Raw genomic sequence first — 16,239 nt, 5'->3', positions numbered from 1 at the left:
ACATTCTCTCGACGCTCAATACGACGCGCGATAAATCAGTCGACAGTCAAGATTTTCTGCGATTTTTTTTTCTAAAACCCAGGGCGATATGCGACACTCAAATATTGACTGTCGACTGATTTGTCGCGCGTCGCGAGAATATCGTGTGTTGACCTAGGGGTTTTTAGGTCGACAAGCGACGATTGCGCGATATTGGCTCGATATATCGTATTAAGCGTCGAGAGAATGTCATGCGAAGAGAGAATGTCGTGTGATTTTTAAGTCGACAGGCGACATTCTCGCGATATATCATATTGACTGTCGACTGATTTGTCGTGCGTCGAGAGAATGTCGAGTGTCGCGCTCGAAGGTCGACACACGACATTCTCGCGACATTCTCGCGACGCTCAATACGACGCGCGACAAATCAGTCGACAGTCAAGATTTTCTGCGATTTTTTTTTCTAAAACCCAGCGCGATATGCGACACTCAAATATTGACTGGCGACTGATTTGTCGCGCGTCGAGAGAGCGTCGATAGAACGTCGCGAGAATGTCGTGGTTATGCTGTAATACAATTTTAACTACATGTAGTAAATGCTTATGTATGTAATTGAATATTATGTTTATTACTTATTTATTTTCATTAACTTAATTATAATTGTGGGTTCCACAAAAGAAGTACAGGTTATATTCACCTACTTTCATACACACAGCTTATGACAAGGGGTTGCTGACAGGGGCCCCTATTAAAACCACTGCCAGAAAGTATGGCATCCCAAAATTAAAAATCTTAATTTATTTAATTAATTTCAGTTCTATATTGCTTTTAAAGTGATGCAAATGTTAGTACAACAATAATGAAATAATATTTTATGCATTCAGTCTGCACATGAGTGATATTTACATTGAAATCAGGTAACCAATCAGATGCGTCGTTTTAGGGCACTTTCAACAGATATTGCCGCCGTTACATAGACTTGGGTCATGTCGTATTTCTACTTATTTGTGTTGATAACACAATCAATTGAATTTAAAATGTGTAAATAAAAGGTAAATGTGTAATGAAATAACAAAATTTATTACATAAATCCCTATATTGAGCAACAAAACTTCAACAAACTGCTTGTATGCGTCGAAATTGGGCACTCGATGATACTAGTATTACTAGTTTCGTCTACACCAAGATGGCAACACAAAAATGACGCAATAAGTATACCATTATTTTAAGACGCCATCAATCAGCTGATTCATTACACGGATGACGAAAATTTATGTCCTTAGACTAGATCTAAAGGTTGAAGGTCGTATAATTTTAAAGCTTAAGTTTTCTTGACTCTAGAGATTTCTTATGAAAAATCATTCAGTGATAGAATAAAAGTAGTCCGTGCACGCGACAGTTATATTCAACAAGGTGGGAGACAGTCTAGTTTATTCCATATGGTGTTATACCGTCAATGTCGGTATAAAAATGGGATACAAATAGAATACTAGGTTAACGTTGAATACAGAGAAGTTTATGTTTCTCGGCTCGAACACCGTAAGCGCTCGCCAAGGCTCGCGCTCCCGGCGTTCTAAGCCTCGCAACATCAACTTCTCTGTATTCAACGCTAACCTAGTATTCTCTATATAACTCCGCCGTGTGAAATTTATTAACGGTTGTATAATTTTATTTTGAATAGCTATACTTCTAGCATTTTAGAGTGTATGTAATCATGCCCCGTGGAGTGGCGCGGGGACAAGGACAAGTAGTCAACGATTTGTTCGTTCGTCCGTCCGATTTTCGCGAGTCATTTTTTGCGGATGTTGAGTGAATCAGGGGCTATAGACCCTTGAGTGAATTTTTCGACAACCTTATTATACTCCATGTTTGTCCTTGCTGACGTCTGGAACTGGAAATGCTATAAATTTAATTATAATGACTCGCATTCAGTAACACTTGATATACTCAGTAAACGCATATACGTAGGTTGAGATTAAAAATTAATAAAAATTGATTTCCAAATGTAATACATTGTTATGTGTTATTTTGAATTTTTATAATACGTATTTCTTTATACAGCGCGTTTAAAACATATAGTAAATATTATTAGTGCATTGTTATCAGTTTTTCCCAGTTTTAAACGATAGCTTTAATTGAAAGACGAAACCGTACGCAACGACGTACTAGCCAAGTATTTCTACTAGCAAAATTGGAAAACATAATATTGCATAACCGCATTCTGCACATTGACAAGCTTTCCGTTTTTACCTGCACGCATGCGCAGTGACTCAGGTAGCAGGTTATGAAAAACATTCAAAATGGCGCTTGCGGAGAAGTGCCTTATTCTTTTAATTTGTATTTATGTGTCATTGTCATTAACCATTACAGCGACCGGTAAGTATTGAACAATTAAACAGTTTTTGTAAATAAGTTCGCGACGAGCATATAACCCATGTTTATAAATTATTTATTATTTACCTGTCTTTACCTGTACAAATGGCCATTTCCGCATTTTGCAATTGATAGCTCAGGTTTAAAATATTCAAACGTTTAACTGATCGTAAGCATACATTTTCGAACATATGGTCTATTATCTAACCTCTTGATGACTACTAATATTAAGACAGAGAGATGCCGCACAGTTCAGTGATATACATTTTATGAAAGCAGTTCAGTAATCAAATATCTAGCTAAAGAAACTTCAGCGTACAGTTTATATAGTATTGACATACCTGTACGCTGAAGCGAACCCCGTATCGAAAGTCAATCAGAGTCGGAACATATTTTTGTCACGCTATAAATCAAAGAAAGCTCATTTTCTTGGATACATTTCTACACATATTGGTGAATGAATATAAATTACTGCATCGGGGAATATTTTAAGGTTCAAATGTTTAAAATTCATCTTACAGTAGATGAAAATAACTACCATCAGTCTGAAATTCACAATTTTGACGCCATTGTCGCTTTGTCACATGACGAGTTTTCATTTGGATACTTTCGGATTGACCTTGACATTTTTTGCTGAAATTGTAAACAATACTTTCGTTTTCTGAGATCTATTATTTTTGATTAACAACTTACGTCTGGTGGATTATAAGACTTATTTCAGTGTGAATCAGGTAGTTTTAAGTAATATGCATTTTTTGAGTTTGTATTTACACTACCATTTGTTTACAAAACAAGCCAGAATAATCTAAAATACCGGGAAATGTCATTCTGAATTTGAAAACACCTGAGCACATGGTATGTTACTAAAAATAGAAATAACATCATATGACCGTGAAATCTCGGGAGATTCGCATTTCAAGAAAGTCTGTCACATCGCTGTTTTTCTCGATATGTAAGAGCAGAATAGATAAATTTTAAATGTTTAAGATAGTATTTTGTGAAAGAATATATCAGTTAAATGTGAAAAATGTCAATCTTTCCAATCAAGTGGTTGATTTGAGACAATAACTGCATTTAAAAGCTGTTTTGGACCGGTCTTTGTTACCTGTCAACTTTTTGGGAATTTTTGGTTGACTTTCCTATTGGGGTTAGTCCATAACTATAAAGTCGCGCCAGTCAAAAATCATAAAAAGCGACATTTAAAGTTATGGAAGCCAGAACTATCAAATATCATGTTAATAATTGTCAATGTAACCAGCTCTATTTTATATTACAAACCAGTCATCCCATCCCGCTTAACAACTCCTTAAATTTTGGGAAATTAGGTAGATTTAGTAACCATTTTTCTTGTTATTACTTATTGGAAACGTTTATAAATATAGGATCTTGCATGAGTGGTTGTTTTGTATTGAATTTATTAAACAAGTCATCTAAATAAAGATACAAACAAGGCTATCAAACTAAAGATAAAAACAAGGCTTGCCAAGTTTTTTTCTTTATTTAGATGACGAGTTTAAATAATTCAATACAAAATGACCACGAATATAAGATTCTATTTATAGCATGACAAAACACATTTTCTTTTTATTTTATGCCCTTTTCACCATTTATTCACATTGTAAAATAGTTTAACTGAAGAAATTCGCTAGAATAATGACGTCATTTCACAGTTATATAACTAGTGTAATAACACCCGTGTAATAAACAAAATTGAGTATTACGTTATTTCACTCCTGGAGCGTAGGTCAAGTTATAATCATAAACACCCAACTGAGCACCTTTGTACAGTTTCCACCCCTTAACCAATAGTCGCAGGAACAATATCTTCTATTTAGAAGGAGTGCTGTATCCAAAGAAAAAGTAATCGCACTGCATTTTACTTTCTTTCCTCTTTATGTAATTGAGACACTATACTTTATAACATCTGTTTCAGATGCACAATGCGTGTTTCCCGGTTACCTCAAGGGTCAGTATTTTGCCATGGTGGGCGGTGAGAGTGTGAATCTCTTGGTGGACAACGATAAATGGGGCGAGCTGCGCTGCATGTCCAACTACACCCATCCAAAGCCTGTGGCTGGCACAACTGGATCCAATCATACCTTTCTCCTGAAGAGTCAGTAAGTCTGCCCTTTTCCACAGTTCCACAAGCAGGGAAACAGGCCTATTGCCTGGAGTTAGTTTGGCCAAAGAGGAATGGACCCGTGGTTGGTCTTGTATTTGGTTGAGGGAACCACCTTCAAGAATATATATTTTTTAACTTTTATATAACTTAATCAAAATCAACAGTTATTCACAGTTCAGAGCTCCAGATAAGGATTTGTGAAATTAGTAACGGTACTGCCACTGACAGAAAGAAAAGGAGTAACGCTTAAAATCAATTATTACCTGTACTACCATATCCAAAAATACAGGTAGTACTGTACTACCCATGTTCTTGGATATTGAAGGGTGTATAACTGACTTTACAGAAACATTTGCAGCAATTATAATAAATATATGTAGCTTCTTAAACAGTTACTGTATTAGGTTTTCCATTCTGAATTATGATGTTAATACAACTACACATTAAAACTCATGACTAATACTATTTCTTCATTTTTCTTGACAAGAAAACACAAGCCAACTAGTAAGCTAAGTAAATGAACACTTATTTCACTGTCAGATCCGTTTCCCATCGTGTTTTCTAACTTTTTACGCCACCGATGCAATCAAATCGTTTAATATTGGGGTGACAATGTCCTTTTCTGGGTTTACAGATTTAATGTCAGGATGGTTAGAAGACACCGTATGTAGTCATTATATGACAACAAAGTGTTGTTTTGAGCCGCTTTCGGTTAAGCCGGCATTCAATTGCGCGCAGACATATCGTTTTTGACGGATTAACAAGTGACAGGAAATCACGCGACAGAATAGATAATAATATATGAACCCAGTCTACACCTTTTCAGTAATTTAAATTAACCAAAAGCGCAGTTAGGTTAGAGATCAACAAATCACGCCGCCCTGACGCAGACATATCGGTACGGCCAGATTTTTTCGTAAATGCGTAAAATGGATATTAATGTCGTAATTGTACGTCCAGTTTATAAAAATAAATGCGTAAATCTTCATTAAAAAGGTGTATTTACGGCTGTACGTCCCTTATCTGGAGTTCTGCAGTTACCACACCTACAAGCATTAAATGCATATAAATCAGAGTTTTCTTAATTGAAATGGTTTAAGCTGGTTTTGGCATCAATACAAAGTGAGTTGTCCAGGAATCTTGTTGTAGTGTTTTATTATTCTAAGAAACTTAATGTGTAACTGCATTTCTATTTTGTTTTAGTGTGTGATTCTCCTTTTCCTACATTTTTACTTGAATTTTACTGCACTTTGCATAATTTTTAGCTCGGCTGTTTTCGGAGCAAACCCGAGGTACAGTCATACCCAGCTCGTCGTCGGGTGTCTGTGTCCGTCGTCCGTGTCATGCTTAAACCTTAACATAGGCTCTAAAATCAAAGTGCTTCCACATACAACTTTGAAACTTCATATGTAAATGCACCTTGATGAGTTCTACGTGCCACACCCATTTTTAGTTCACTTGGTCAAAGGTCAAGGTCACTTCTGACAAGCTTTCATGTATTCAAAACTGCACCCACAGCCAAGCGTTGGAACCCGCTATGTGGTGCTCTTGTTTTATCTTGTTGTCACCTGCTGTCAGAAGCTGAGAAAATAAGAGCTTCATTTAACTGATTTGAAGCAATGTGATGCATGTTTATCATGATAGAAAATAGGCAGAAAACAAACTTCTTTTAAAAGTCAGTCTTCACATTATTTTATTTGCTCAAGCCTATTCAGGCTTATAGCTTAACAAATTAACCAGCAATAGAAATCAGTTTTAACCAGCCCAAAGTTAAATAACTATTCTGTCACAAATTTCACTATTTATACTTTGATAAAACTTTGGACAATATAGGCAGCGATTTTCCTTGTCCAATTGGGAAAAGTACCTGTACCGGTCTGATTGGGAAAAATTGAGTCGTGAAAACCTCAAAATTGGGAAAAATCGAGTCGTGAAATCCTAAAATTGGGAAAATCGCGTCGTGAAGTTTGGGTCTTATTGAATACATCATACAGTTCATACTTAATTGAACATACCCATTTAAATAATCATTTGCAGGCATGCCTTAATGACCATTAAGTTATAAAGTTTATATAAATAACAAAATATTATAAAGAACACACCAAATCAATTACTAGTTGTTTTAATCTCTTTTAAAGCAATGTCTCTCTCTTTCATTTTTGTGAAAATTTCAACAATCTTTGATGTTTGATCATCACTCAGTTGCTTGCATCCCTCCCTGCACAGCATCATTATTGCTGTCAATGTGTCCTGTGATAGATGGTTCCGATTGGTTTTTTGGCATAATATTTGCTATTATGACTCATTTCAAACTACGATAAGGTTACAAACCGACGTAAAACAGTACGCTGGCTGCCTGGCAAAAGAACCGGAAACAGTAACAACTCTATTGATTGAATGCGCTGAATAATAAAACCCGAAATTAATCGAGCGCGTGGTTACACACAACTATACGATTTTCTTTGTTCGCTAGCCGAAAGTTGGTTTTTTTACGAAACTTTCTATCGTTTTGAGAAAAAATTCGGACGCTGATTGGGATTTTTCCAGATGCCGATTGGGAATTTGGGAATTTTTGCTCGATTGGGAAAGTACCGTTTTGGGAATTTGGGAATTTTCGTTCGATTGGGAAAGTACCGTTTACCGGTACTTTATAAAGAAGGAGGAAAATCGCTGATAGGTCACTTACCAAGCCCATAAATTTGATCTGCAATTTAGCATTATTGTGTGCCTTGTGTACTTGGTAAATAAGATTAATGATCTTCTCCCCGTTAAGTGCAGGGCTCCTCTGGACCATCAATGCACTGTCACTATACAATGAGTCAGTTTCTTTGTTTCTTTGGTACACCCCTTATTTGATGTCTTTGGGGGGATATTAAAAGACAATCTTTCAGTGCTTATTTGACCTCCAGGTCTATAGGGGACACCTTCCACTACCCACTGACCAATGTGAATCAACAGATATGTTCAACTTCTCCATTTCTCTAACAGACATTGAAATGAAATTTCACATATGAGTCATGTTCTGAGAAAACTGGGCTTAATGCATGTGCATTAAGTGTCATCCCTGATTAGCTTGTGCAGTCCACACGGGCTAATCAGGGACGACACTTTCCGTCTAAACTTGATTTTTTGTAAGGAGGGACTTCCTTGAAACTAAAAATACCATAAAAGCAGAAAGTGTCGTCCCTGATAAGCCTGTGCGGACTAGTGATCATAGAAAAAGAATATTTTCTATGATCACTCATGAAATAACAAATGATCTTACACTGACATGAACCAATATCCTCTATATGTTTGGGGCATGTCTGAGAATGAGTTAAGACCACTTGCACTTGCCTTTAATACGTGTAGATTTTATCAATATACATGCATACAAGTATGTCCTTATACTGTAGGCTAAAAACTATAAATATTGTGTGTTCCTTTTTATGCCTCCACCAGGATAAGGTTTGTTTGTTTATGATAAGTGTGTGTGGAATATTTCGTGTCTGACGTGTAACTTTGTTGCACATTATGGGTCTTCGAAATAATTGGCACAAATGATCAGCCTAGGAAGACCATGTCACATGTGCAAATTCATTTAACACTTATTTCAGGGTCAAGGTCACATTGGACACTAAGCTTTAGTATAATCCTTGGATGTAAAAAGCGAAAGATCATTTTTATGTCCGGCCAATAAGATTGTTATGCATAATTTTATTTTGAAATCAATTGGCTTAAATGTCATCATATAAAGACAATGTGTTGCATGCAAACAGTATTTGATGGATTCAAGTTCATGATCACTTTTGATGCTTGAGTTTTTTTCATATTCCTGATATGCATGTAGTGAAATAGCATGTTATTGTCTGGCATATCCCTTTCCCACTTAGAAGCAAAGTGAAAATGGCCATGTGCAAACAGCATAAAACCAGACCAGCCTGCAAGCAACTTGCCGTCTGGTCAGGTTTTATGCTGTTTGCTGCTCATCAGTATCTAAGGATTGGAAATGAAGCTTTTAAAACTTGAATCTGGTAAGAAAGGTCTTCAATTAAATTTAACTTTCTAAGGGACTAAAAACACTTAAAAAATGGTATCTAAGTGGTAGGGATTTTACTTCATCGTTCAAGAAGGGATTTGAAATAAATTGGCACATATAATGATCATATCTGGACAATGTTTTGCATGAAACAACGATGTGGGTCACTTCAAGCTTGTGGTCACAGTAAACACTTTAAATTTGTGCCTAGTCTTTTTATGGTAATAAAGATAGGATATGTTTATTTCACTGTTACTTCTACTTCTGCTGAGTGCATTGGCAAATATGTGGACATTTTAATACAGCATGTTGTTTACACCAGCTATTGTGGAACTTGCTTTAACCTTTGCATGCTGGGAAATTTGTCGTCTGCTAAAATGTCTTCTGCTGAATTTCTAAAATTAGCATTTTCTTCGATTTTTTTCAAAGAATATTATCAGAATAGCAAACAGTTTGGATCCTGATGAGACGCCACGTTCTGTGGCGTCTCATCTGGATCCAAACTGTTTGCAAAGGCCTTTAAAATTCAGCTCCAGCGCTTTAAGGGTTAAAGGTCAATGTTGCACATGTGAAATAGGCTTTATGTGTAGCGACAGTTACAAAAGAATGGTACATATATATTGTATTAATTGTTTGTATAAGTATTATATATTGAACACAACACATGATTCTGTTTTCGGTAAAATATGTACTTGGGACACTTTTCTAGTTTTAACTTGTACAAATATCCAAATACTAGCCCAGTATCCAGATAATATACATAATATGTATATCTGTTCCACGTCTGTGAAGATAACATTTCAAAGTAGCCAGCGACTAAGAACAAAACAAGCGTTTTTGCGCTGTTTTGAATCTATTTTTTGTGGAAAAGTAGTTAGCGCCAAGATTGTAGGTAGTCGGTGAAATCGCTGGCTGCCGGTGCCTCCGGAGAACACAAATGTGCTTAATGAATATTTATCAATTGTGTTTTATTTTTAGAACGGATAATTGTTGGCATTGCCTGGATGTTCTCTGGAGAACTGAAAATGTGTTACAGTACAAACTAGGTATGTATATATTTTATGTTTCTTACATAGGTATAATTTGTATAATTCATAATTAATATTTTTAACATAAGGATCGATTGTTTCATGATTAAAAAAGTTTGTTTTATAACTTTTTTATCTAACAATTTTGTCATTTTAAACCTTTCCCACATAAGAAGCAAAGTAAAAATGGCTTTTGCAACCTGCATTAAACCAGAACAGCCTGCGAGTAACTCGCAGTCTGTTCAGGTTTCATGCTGCTTGCTTCTTATCAGTATCTAAGGGTTGGAAATGAAGTCTTTAAAACTTGAATTTTGTGACAGAGGTATTTAATTAAATTTAACTTTCTAAGGGACTACAAATGCGTAAAAATACATGGATCTAAGTGGTAAAAGGTTAAAAAAGTGTGTTTGATAACTTTTTTATCCATCAATTTTGTCATTTTTAGCAACGTTTTAGAACTCTTTTGCTGGTCTTTGTCAACTGTTCAGGCTGACGCTTTTACTGTCCATGGGTTCATAAACATATTTCAGGAAATTGTCTGAGAACAGCCACAGCAAATATCAATGACTGCGAGGTGTTTCAAAACTATAAACTACTACCAACAGTGAATGAGGTCATCACACTGTTCAGTAAGTTGATAGTTACTCTTTTTAACCAGGTTTTTCGAAGAAAAAAACTGGTTATTAGATTGGCGAATGTCGGCGGGCGGGCTGGTGGTCGGGCGGAACAAGCTTGTCCGGGCCATAACTCTGTCGTTCATTGTCAGATTTTTAACCAGGTTTTCCGAAGGAAAAAACTGGTCATTAGATTGGCGAATGCGGGCGGGCTGGCTGGCGGGCTGGCGGGCTGGCGGAATAAGCTTGTCCGGGCCATAACTATGTCGTTCATTGTCAGATTTTAAAATCATTTGGCACATTTGTTCACCATCATTGGACGGTGTGTCGCGCGAAATAATTACGTCGATATCTCCAAGGTCAAGGTCACACTTTGAGTTCAAAGGTCAAAAATGGCCATAAATGAGCTTGTCCGAGCCATAACTATGTCGTTCATCGTCAGATTTTAAAATCATTTGGCACATTTGTTCACCATCATTGGACGGAGTGTCGCGCGAAATAATTACGTCGATATCTCCAAGGTCAAGGTCACACTTTGAGTTCAAAGGTCAAAAATGGCCATAAATGAGCTTGTCCTGGCCATAACTATGTCATTCATTGTGAGATTTTAAAATCATTTGGCACATTTGTTCACCATCATGGGACGGTGTGTCCCACGAAAGAATCACGTCAATATCTCCAATGTCAAGGTCGCCACGACTAAAAATAGATTAAAAAAAAAAAAAAAACTTACAAAGGGGGTTAATTTTTTTTGGTCATTTCAAAAGTTCAGTTTGAGTTTTCTCCCTTTATCAGATTTTTTTTTCACAATGAAAACCTGGTTTTGTGACAATTTTGTCCCTTGTAAAATCATTTGTCACATTTGTTCAACATCATTAGACGATGTGTCGCGCGAAAGAATTACGTCGAATTTGATTTTGCGAGTTGGTATTAAAGCTGCTCGCAATGTTTTGCAAGGAGAAAAAAAAAGTTAAATTCGAGCCCTGGTCAAGGTCACAATTTGAGTTTGAAGGTCAAAATGGCCATAAATGAGCTTGTCCGAGCCGTAACTTTGTGGTTCATTGTCAGATTTTAAAATCCTGTAGCACATTTGTTCACCATCATTAGACAGTGTGTCACGCAAAAGAATTAGGTTGATATCTCCAAGGTCAAGGTCACAATTTGAGTTTGAAGGTAAAAAATGGCAATAAATGAGCTTGTGTGGGCCATTACTTTGTGATTCATTGTGAGATTTTAAAATTATTTGGCACATTTGTTCACCATCATTAGATGGTATGTCGCGCGAAAGAATCACGTCGATATCTCCAAGGTCAAGGTCACAATTTGAGTTTGAAGGTCAAAAAGGCCATAAATGAGCTTTGTGATTAATTGTGACATTTTAAAATCATTTGGCACATTTGTTCACCATTATTGGACGGTGTGTTGCACGAAAGAATTACGTCAATATCTCCAAGGTCAAGGTCGCCACAACTAAAAATAGATTGATTTTGAAACAACTATGAACTATGAAAGGGCGATAACTCAAGAACGTTTAGGCCTAGGATCATGAAACTTCATAGGTTCATTGATCATGACCGGCAGATGACCCCTATTGATTTTCAGGTCACTAGGTCAAAGGTCAAGGTTACAATGAATTGAAATAGTAAAATGGTTTCCTGATGATAACTCAAGAACGCTTAGGCCTAGGATCATGAAACTTTATAGGTACATTGATCATAACTGGCAGATGACCCCTATTGATTTTCAGGTCACTAGGTCAAAGGTCAAAGTCACAGTGACTCAAAAAAGTAAAATGGATTCAGGATGAAAACTAAAGAATAATTAGGCCTAGGATCATGAAACTTCATAGTTACATTGATCATGACTGGCAGATGACCCCTATTGATTTTCAGGTCACTAGGTCAAAGGTCCAGGTCACAGTGACAAAAAACGTATTCAATCAATGGATTCCACTTCAACTTACAGCCCATATGAGGGGCATGCATGTTTTACAAACAGCCTTGTTTTCTAATTGTAATCAAGGTCAATTTTACACAAGGGGGTTTACAATACACATTTTGAATTGTCTCCCTTTATCAGACTTTTTTTCAACTGAAAACCTGGTTTTGTGACAATTTTGTCCCTTGTTGTAGGCTAAATGGAAGAAAACATTCTTTTCATCGTTTGTTTGATGGATGATTGTTTGTATATTTGTTTTGGGGTTTGATATTACAGGTTTGGTCAAGATGGCGTGCTGAAAGTTTGATATAAATATAACAATCCTTGAATGTATGTGCATGCATCCTTCTGAGATAGCTAGTGAAGATTTTAACTGTTTTTTTAATGTTTTTTCTTTGGAATTCTCTGGTATAATATTCTGAAAATTTAATGTATTGAGTTTATAATGTCATACTAAATGTAATGAGGGAGAGTTTTAAATGTTGCTGTTCCTTCATTACTTTTTTGTTTTGTATGTTTTCTATAACAATTTGTCATAATTGTTATTTCTTTATCTTCTCCAGGAATGACAGACACTGTATACATAAACTGCATCTCCACATTCGAAGGCGTCTACCAGTTTACATATGAAGTGAATTACGGAGGTGGTGGTATCTGTGACAGTCCCAACAACATAATTCAGGCCTGTCAGGACCCCGGCTCCAGCTATATAGATAACCAGGTGTTCCGAATGACATACGCTGTGTGCAGAGACGTCTCTACCTCCTTCAACAAAGGTTCACCACCCAGATATGCATTTTGACCCATTTTTAATCCGTTAGAAAATCAAATTAGATTAAAGACTATTTTTTTAAGCCCCCAAAGGAGGGCATATAGTGATCGCACTGTCAGCCTTTCAGTCCATCTGTCCTTCCGTCACACTTTGTGTTTAGGTTCTGAAAAATGCTCGTAACTTCTATGTCGCTTCAGATGTAACCTTCATATTTGGTATGCAAGTGTATTATATGGACAAGGCCTTTCCATACGCACACAAATTTTGACCCATTTGACCGCGGCCTTGAACAAAGGGTCCACGTTTAGGTTTCTTAATCTGCGTTTAGGTTTCGAAAAAAGCGTTTTCGGGGGCATATGTCTTCCGATGGAGACCGCTCTTGTTTTGTATTTTTATAAAAACACTGAGTATTTAATGCAAGCATATACATGAGACCATAGAAATAAAACAATTAGCCATTTTTTTCCACAGCATGTGAAGATCGCACACATTTTTCTCTTGGGGGTGTTATTTTGTCGATCACTGTGAGATGAATTGATATGACAGTATTGTTTTGTCAAATTACAAGTATAAGTAAGCAAAAAATAAAATACATTAACTTCCCAGTTCAAGGTCAAAACGATTAGTTTTTTTCCAAATTCAAATGGCCTGGCTCCATTCCATAAAGGGTGAAATAAAACACTGTAGGATAGACTAGTAATGTTAACTCTTACAGTGCTGGAACCGAATTTTCAAGGCCTTTACAAACAGTTTGGATCCTGATCGTGGCGTCTGATCAGGATCCAAACTGTTTGCTATTCTGATAGTATTAGTTGAAAAAAATCGTAGAAAAAGCTAATTTTAGAAATTCAGCAGACAATGTTTTAGCAGACGACAAATTTCCCAGCATGCAAAGGGTTAATAATAAATTTGTTCCATATTCTAGTTGTGCGTTACAAGTGTCTGGGCACGTGGTACGCTATCAAGGGGCAGTCCACTGATGGCAATGGTGGTACAGGATATACCTACGCAGCCATAGAAGACACTGTCGAGAATGACCAGCGTGAGAAGTTTAAGTGCCTGGTAGGTTAACCTTTAAACACTCAACTTTTGATGTGTTGTAGTCCCTCCTTAGAAAATCAAATTAAATTAAAAACCTTTCTTACTAGGTTCAAGTTTTAAAGGCTTCATTTTTCAAGCCTTTAGGTTGTGATGTGCAGCAAACAGCTTAAAATCTGAACAGACTGGGAGCTACTCGCAGGCTGTTCAGGTTTCATGCTGGTTGCATATAGCCATTTTCACTTTGTTTCTGAGTGGGATAGGGTTAAAAATAGAATAAGGAGGAATAATGAAACTCAAGATAAATTATCAGAAGTAAATTTTTTATTCAACCGCATGTATTTTATTTAATGCAAGTTACTGCATGTTGATGACATAGTTGACCAATCAAGGGTTTATATGTGTTGAACAATCAAGGGTTTATATGTGTTGACAAATCAATGGTTTATATGTGTTTACTGATCAAGGGCAGACTTCCCGAAACTCAACAGCCTCCTGTCAGACATTTGGTCTGACTGGTCAGAGTTTTCTGTCAGACCTTAGGTTATTCTGTCAGACCAAAGAAAATTAGTAAAATTAATAAAAAACTGAGACAAAAAAGTAACACGTTAGAAATACAGACACAGTGTTTTTATTATCATGTTATCATGTTAATCTAAATCATATTGTTTGGGGAAGCACATTATTCTTTCAATGTTAAATTCCTCAGCCTGAAAGTCGCTGCAATAATCACTGTCAGTGTCATATTTATTTAAAAGGTGTATGTCATCGTCCTCAGCTTCATCTTCATCATCCTCATCTATCATCAACCCAGGCTCTGGCTCGTTAGTGGTGGTATGTGCTGAGGAAAAAAAAGATAAAATGTACTACAAATTTGTTTAGGGATTATAAAATAAATTTGTCAATGCAAGACTGGTACACTTTTCATGGTCATTCACTGTTGAAATTTTAAGATTTGTACTACCTGTAACAAATGTGTTCATATTTTTTAAGTTAACATGGTTCGATCCCCCACCCACCCCACAATAATCCAGACAGACCTTGCATGTCATTTTACCAGTTTCTGGACTAAATGACAACCATGGTCTGCCTGTCTTCCACGATTCAACAAATTTACGAGGGGGGCGCTTATCCTCATACTTTTTCCACTTGCTAGTGGGCGCTTGCAAATCGTCGTCTGCATGCCTTTTAGGACTTTCAGGTTTTGAAATATTAAAAAATTTCCACATTACGGATAAAATGCAATATACAAAATAAGAAAAATGAAAACTAAATCACCTGATTATTAATAATTGCCGTTGAACTCCGTGCGTCTCTGTTGAAAGGTAACGCCTAGCACTTGTTTGGTCTTCTGTAAAAAGTCGCGAACTTAACTCGGTCGAAAAAACGTGTCGAACGAAGGTTAAACGATTCGATCCCGGCTTTACGCATTCCCCCATTTACTCATCGCAAAAGTGCAGGGAACCACCGTTACTTGTTTGTTTAATTCCGGAAAAAAATTCAGCTTCGAACATGGGCGATTTTCGCCGAGATGATTTTGAACCAATCAAAAGCGGGTTAACTTATCGGCGAATACAATGGTATTTCATGTTCGGCAAAGTCCGCCGATGTTCTATAAATAACTTGATTTTCATTGTAAAAACCTGAAAATATTTTATCGGACATTCCGGGCCGACGAGTTAAGAATTTCGATCGGCCCTTGACTTTTTATGTCGGACATGTCCGTAGGTCCGACGGAGTTTCGGATTGTCTGCAAGGGTTTATATGTGTTTACCAATGGAGGGTTGATATGTGTTGACCAATCAAGGGTTTATATGTGTTGACCAATCAAGGGTTTATATGTGTTTACCAATAAAATGTTCATATGTGTTTACCAATTGAGGGTTTATATGTGTTGACTAATCAAGGGTTTATATGTGTTAACCAATCAAGGGTTTATATGTGTTTACCAATCGAGGGATTATATGTGTTTACCAATCAAGGGTTTATATGTGTTGACCAATCAAGGGTTTATATGTGTTTACCAATCAAGGGTTTATATCTGTTAACCAATCGAGGGTTTATATGTGTTGACCAATCGAGGGTTTATATGTGTTGACCAATCGAGGGTTTATATAAGTAACATTTAACAAAATATAGTGTCTACATAATTTTATTAATTTGCTGCAAGCTCTTGGACAAGACTGGCTATACATTAAGTGGTTAATTGCCTGGCGAAGAATGATGCATGTAACATTTTATATACAAATATATTATGCTGGGGTCATCCCATAGGAAACAGCACAGTAACACCAGCTATTACTTTACAAGGAATGGACTAGATTAAGGATTGTTTTGCTCTTTTTTTAAGCTATCAT

General features: G+C 36.5%; 1 protein-coding gene and 1 long non-coding RNA gene across 2 annotated transcripts in view; both read left to right on the top strand.

The window, feature by feature from the left end:
* The first annotated feature begins 2,218 nt into the window (after positions 1-2,218).
* The window catches only part of LOC127873641 (uncharacterized), a 34,050-nt gene continuing 20,029 nt past the window's right edge, over positions 2,219-16,239 (top strand). Inside the window, exons 1-6 of the mRNA XM_052417529.1 lie at positions 2,219-2,355; positions 4,286-4,469; positions 9,471-9,538; positions 10,051-10,149; positions 12,636-12,848; positions 13,770-13,906. Of these exons, the coding sequence (XP_052273489.1) occupies positions 2,280-2,355; positions 4,286-4,469; positions 9,471-9,538; positions 10,051-10,149; positions 12,636-12,848; positions 13,770-13,906 (777 nt within the window). The 5' untranslated portion in view covers positions 2,219-2,279. The remainder of the gene's footprint in view (positions 2,356-4,285; positions 4,470-9,470; positions 9,539-10,050; positions 10,150-12,635; positions 12,849-13,769; positions 13,907-16,239) is intronic.
* LOC127873642 (uncharacterized) lies at positions 10,219-10,916 on the top strand. The gene is made up of 2 exons (XR_008046310.1): positions 10,219-10,519; positions 10,682-10,916. It is a non-coding gene; the product is annotated as an uncharacterized LOC127873642 (long non-coding RNA).

Source organism: Dreissena polymorpha, chromosome 3 (assembly GCF_020536995.1).
Source record: "Dreissena polymorpha isolate Duluth1 chromosome 3, UMN_Dpol_1.0, whole genome shotgun sequence".
Classification (NCBI taxonomy): Eukaryota; Metazoa; Mollusca; class Bivalvia; order Myida; family Dreissenidae; genus Dreissena; species Dreissena polymorpha.
This window is presented reverse-complemented; position numbering and strand designations above follow the sequence as displayed.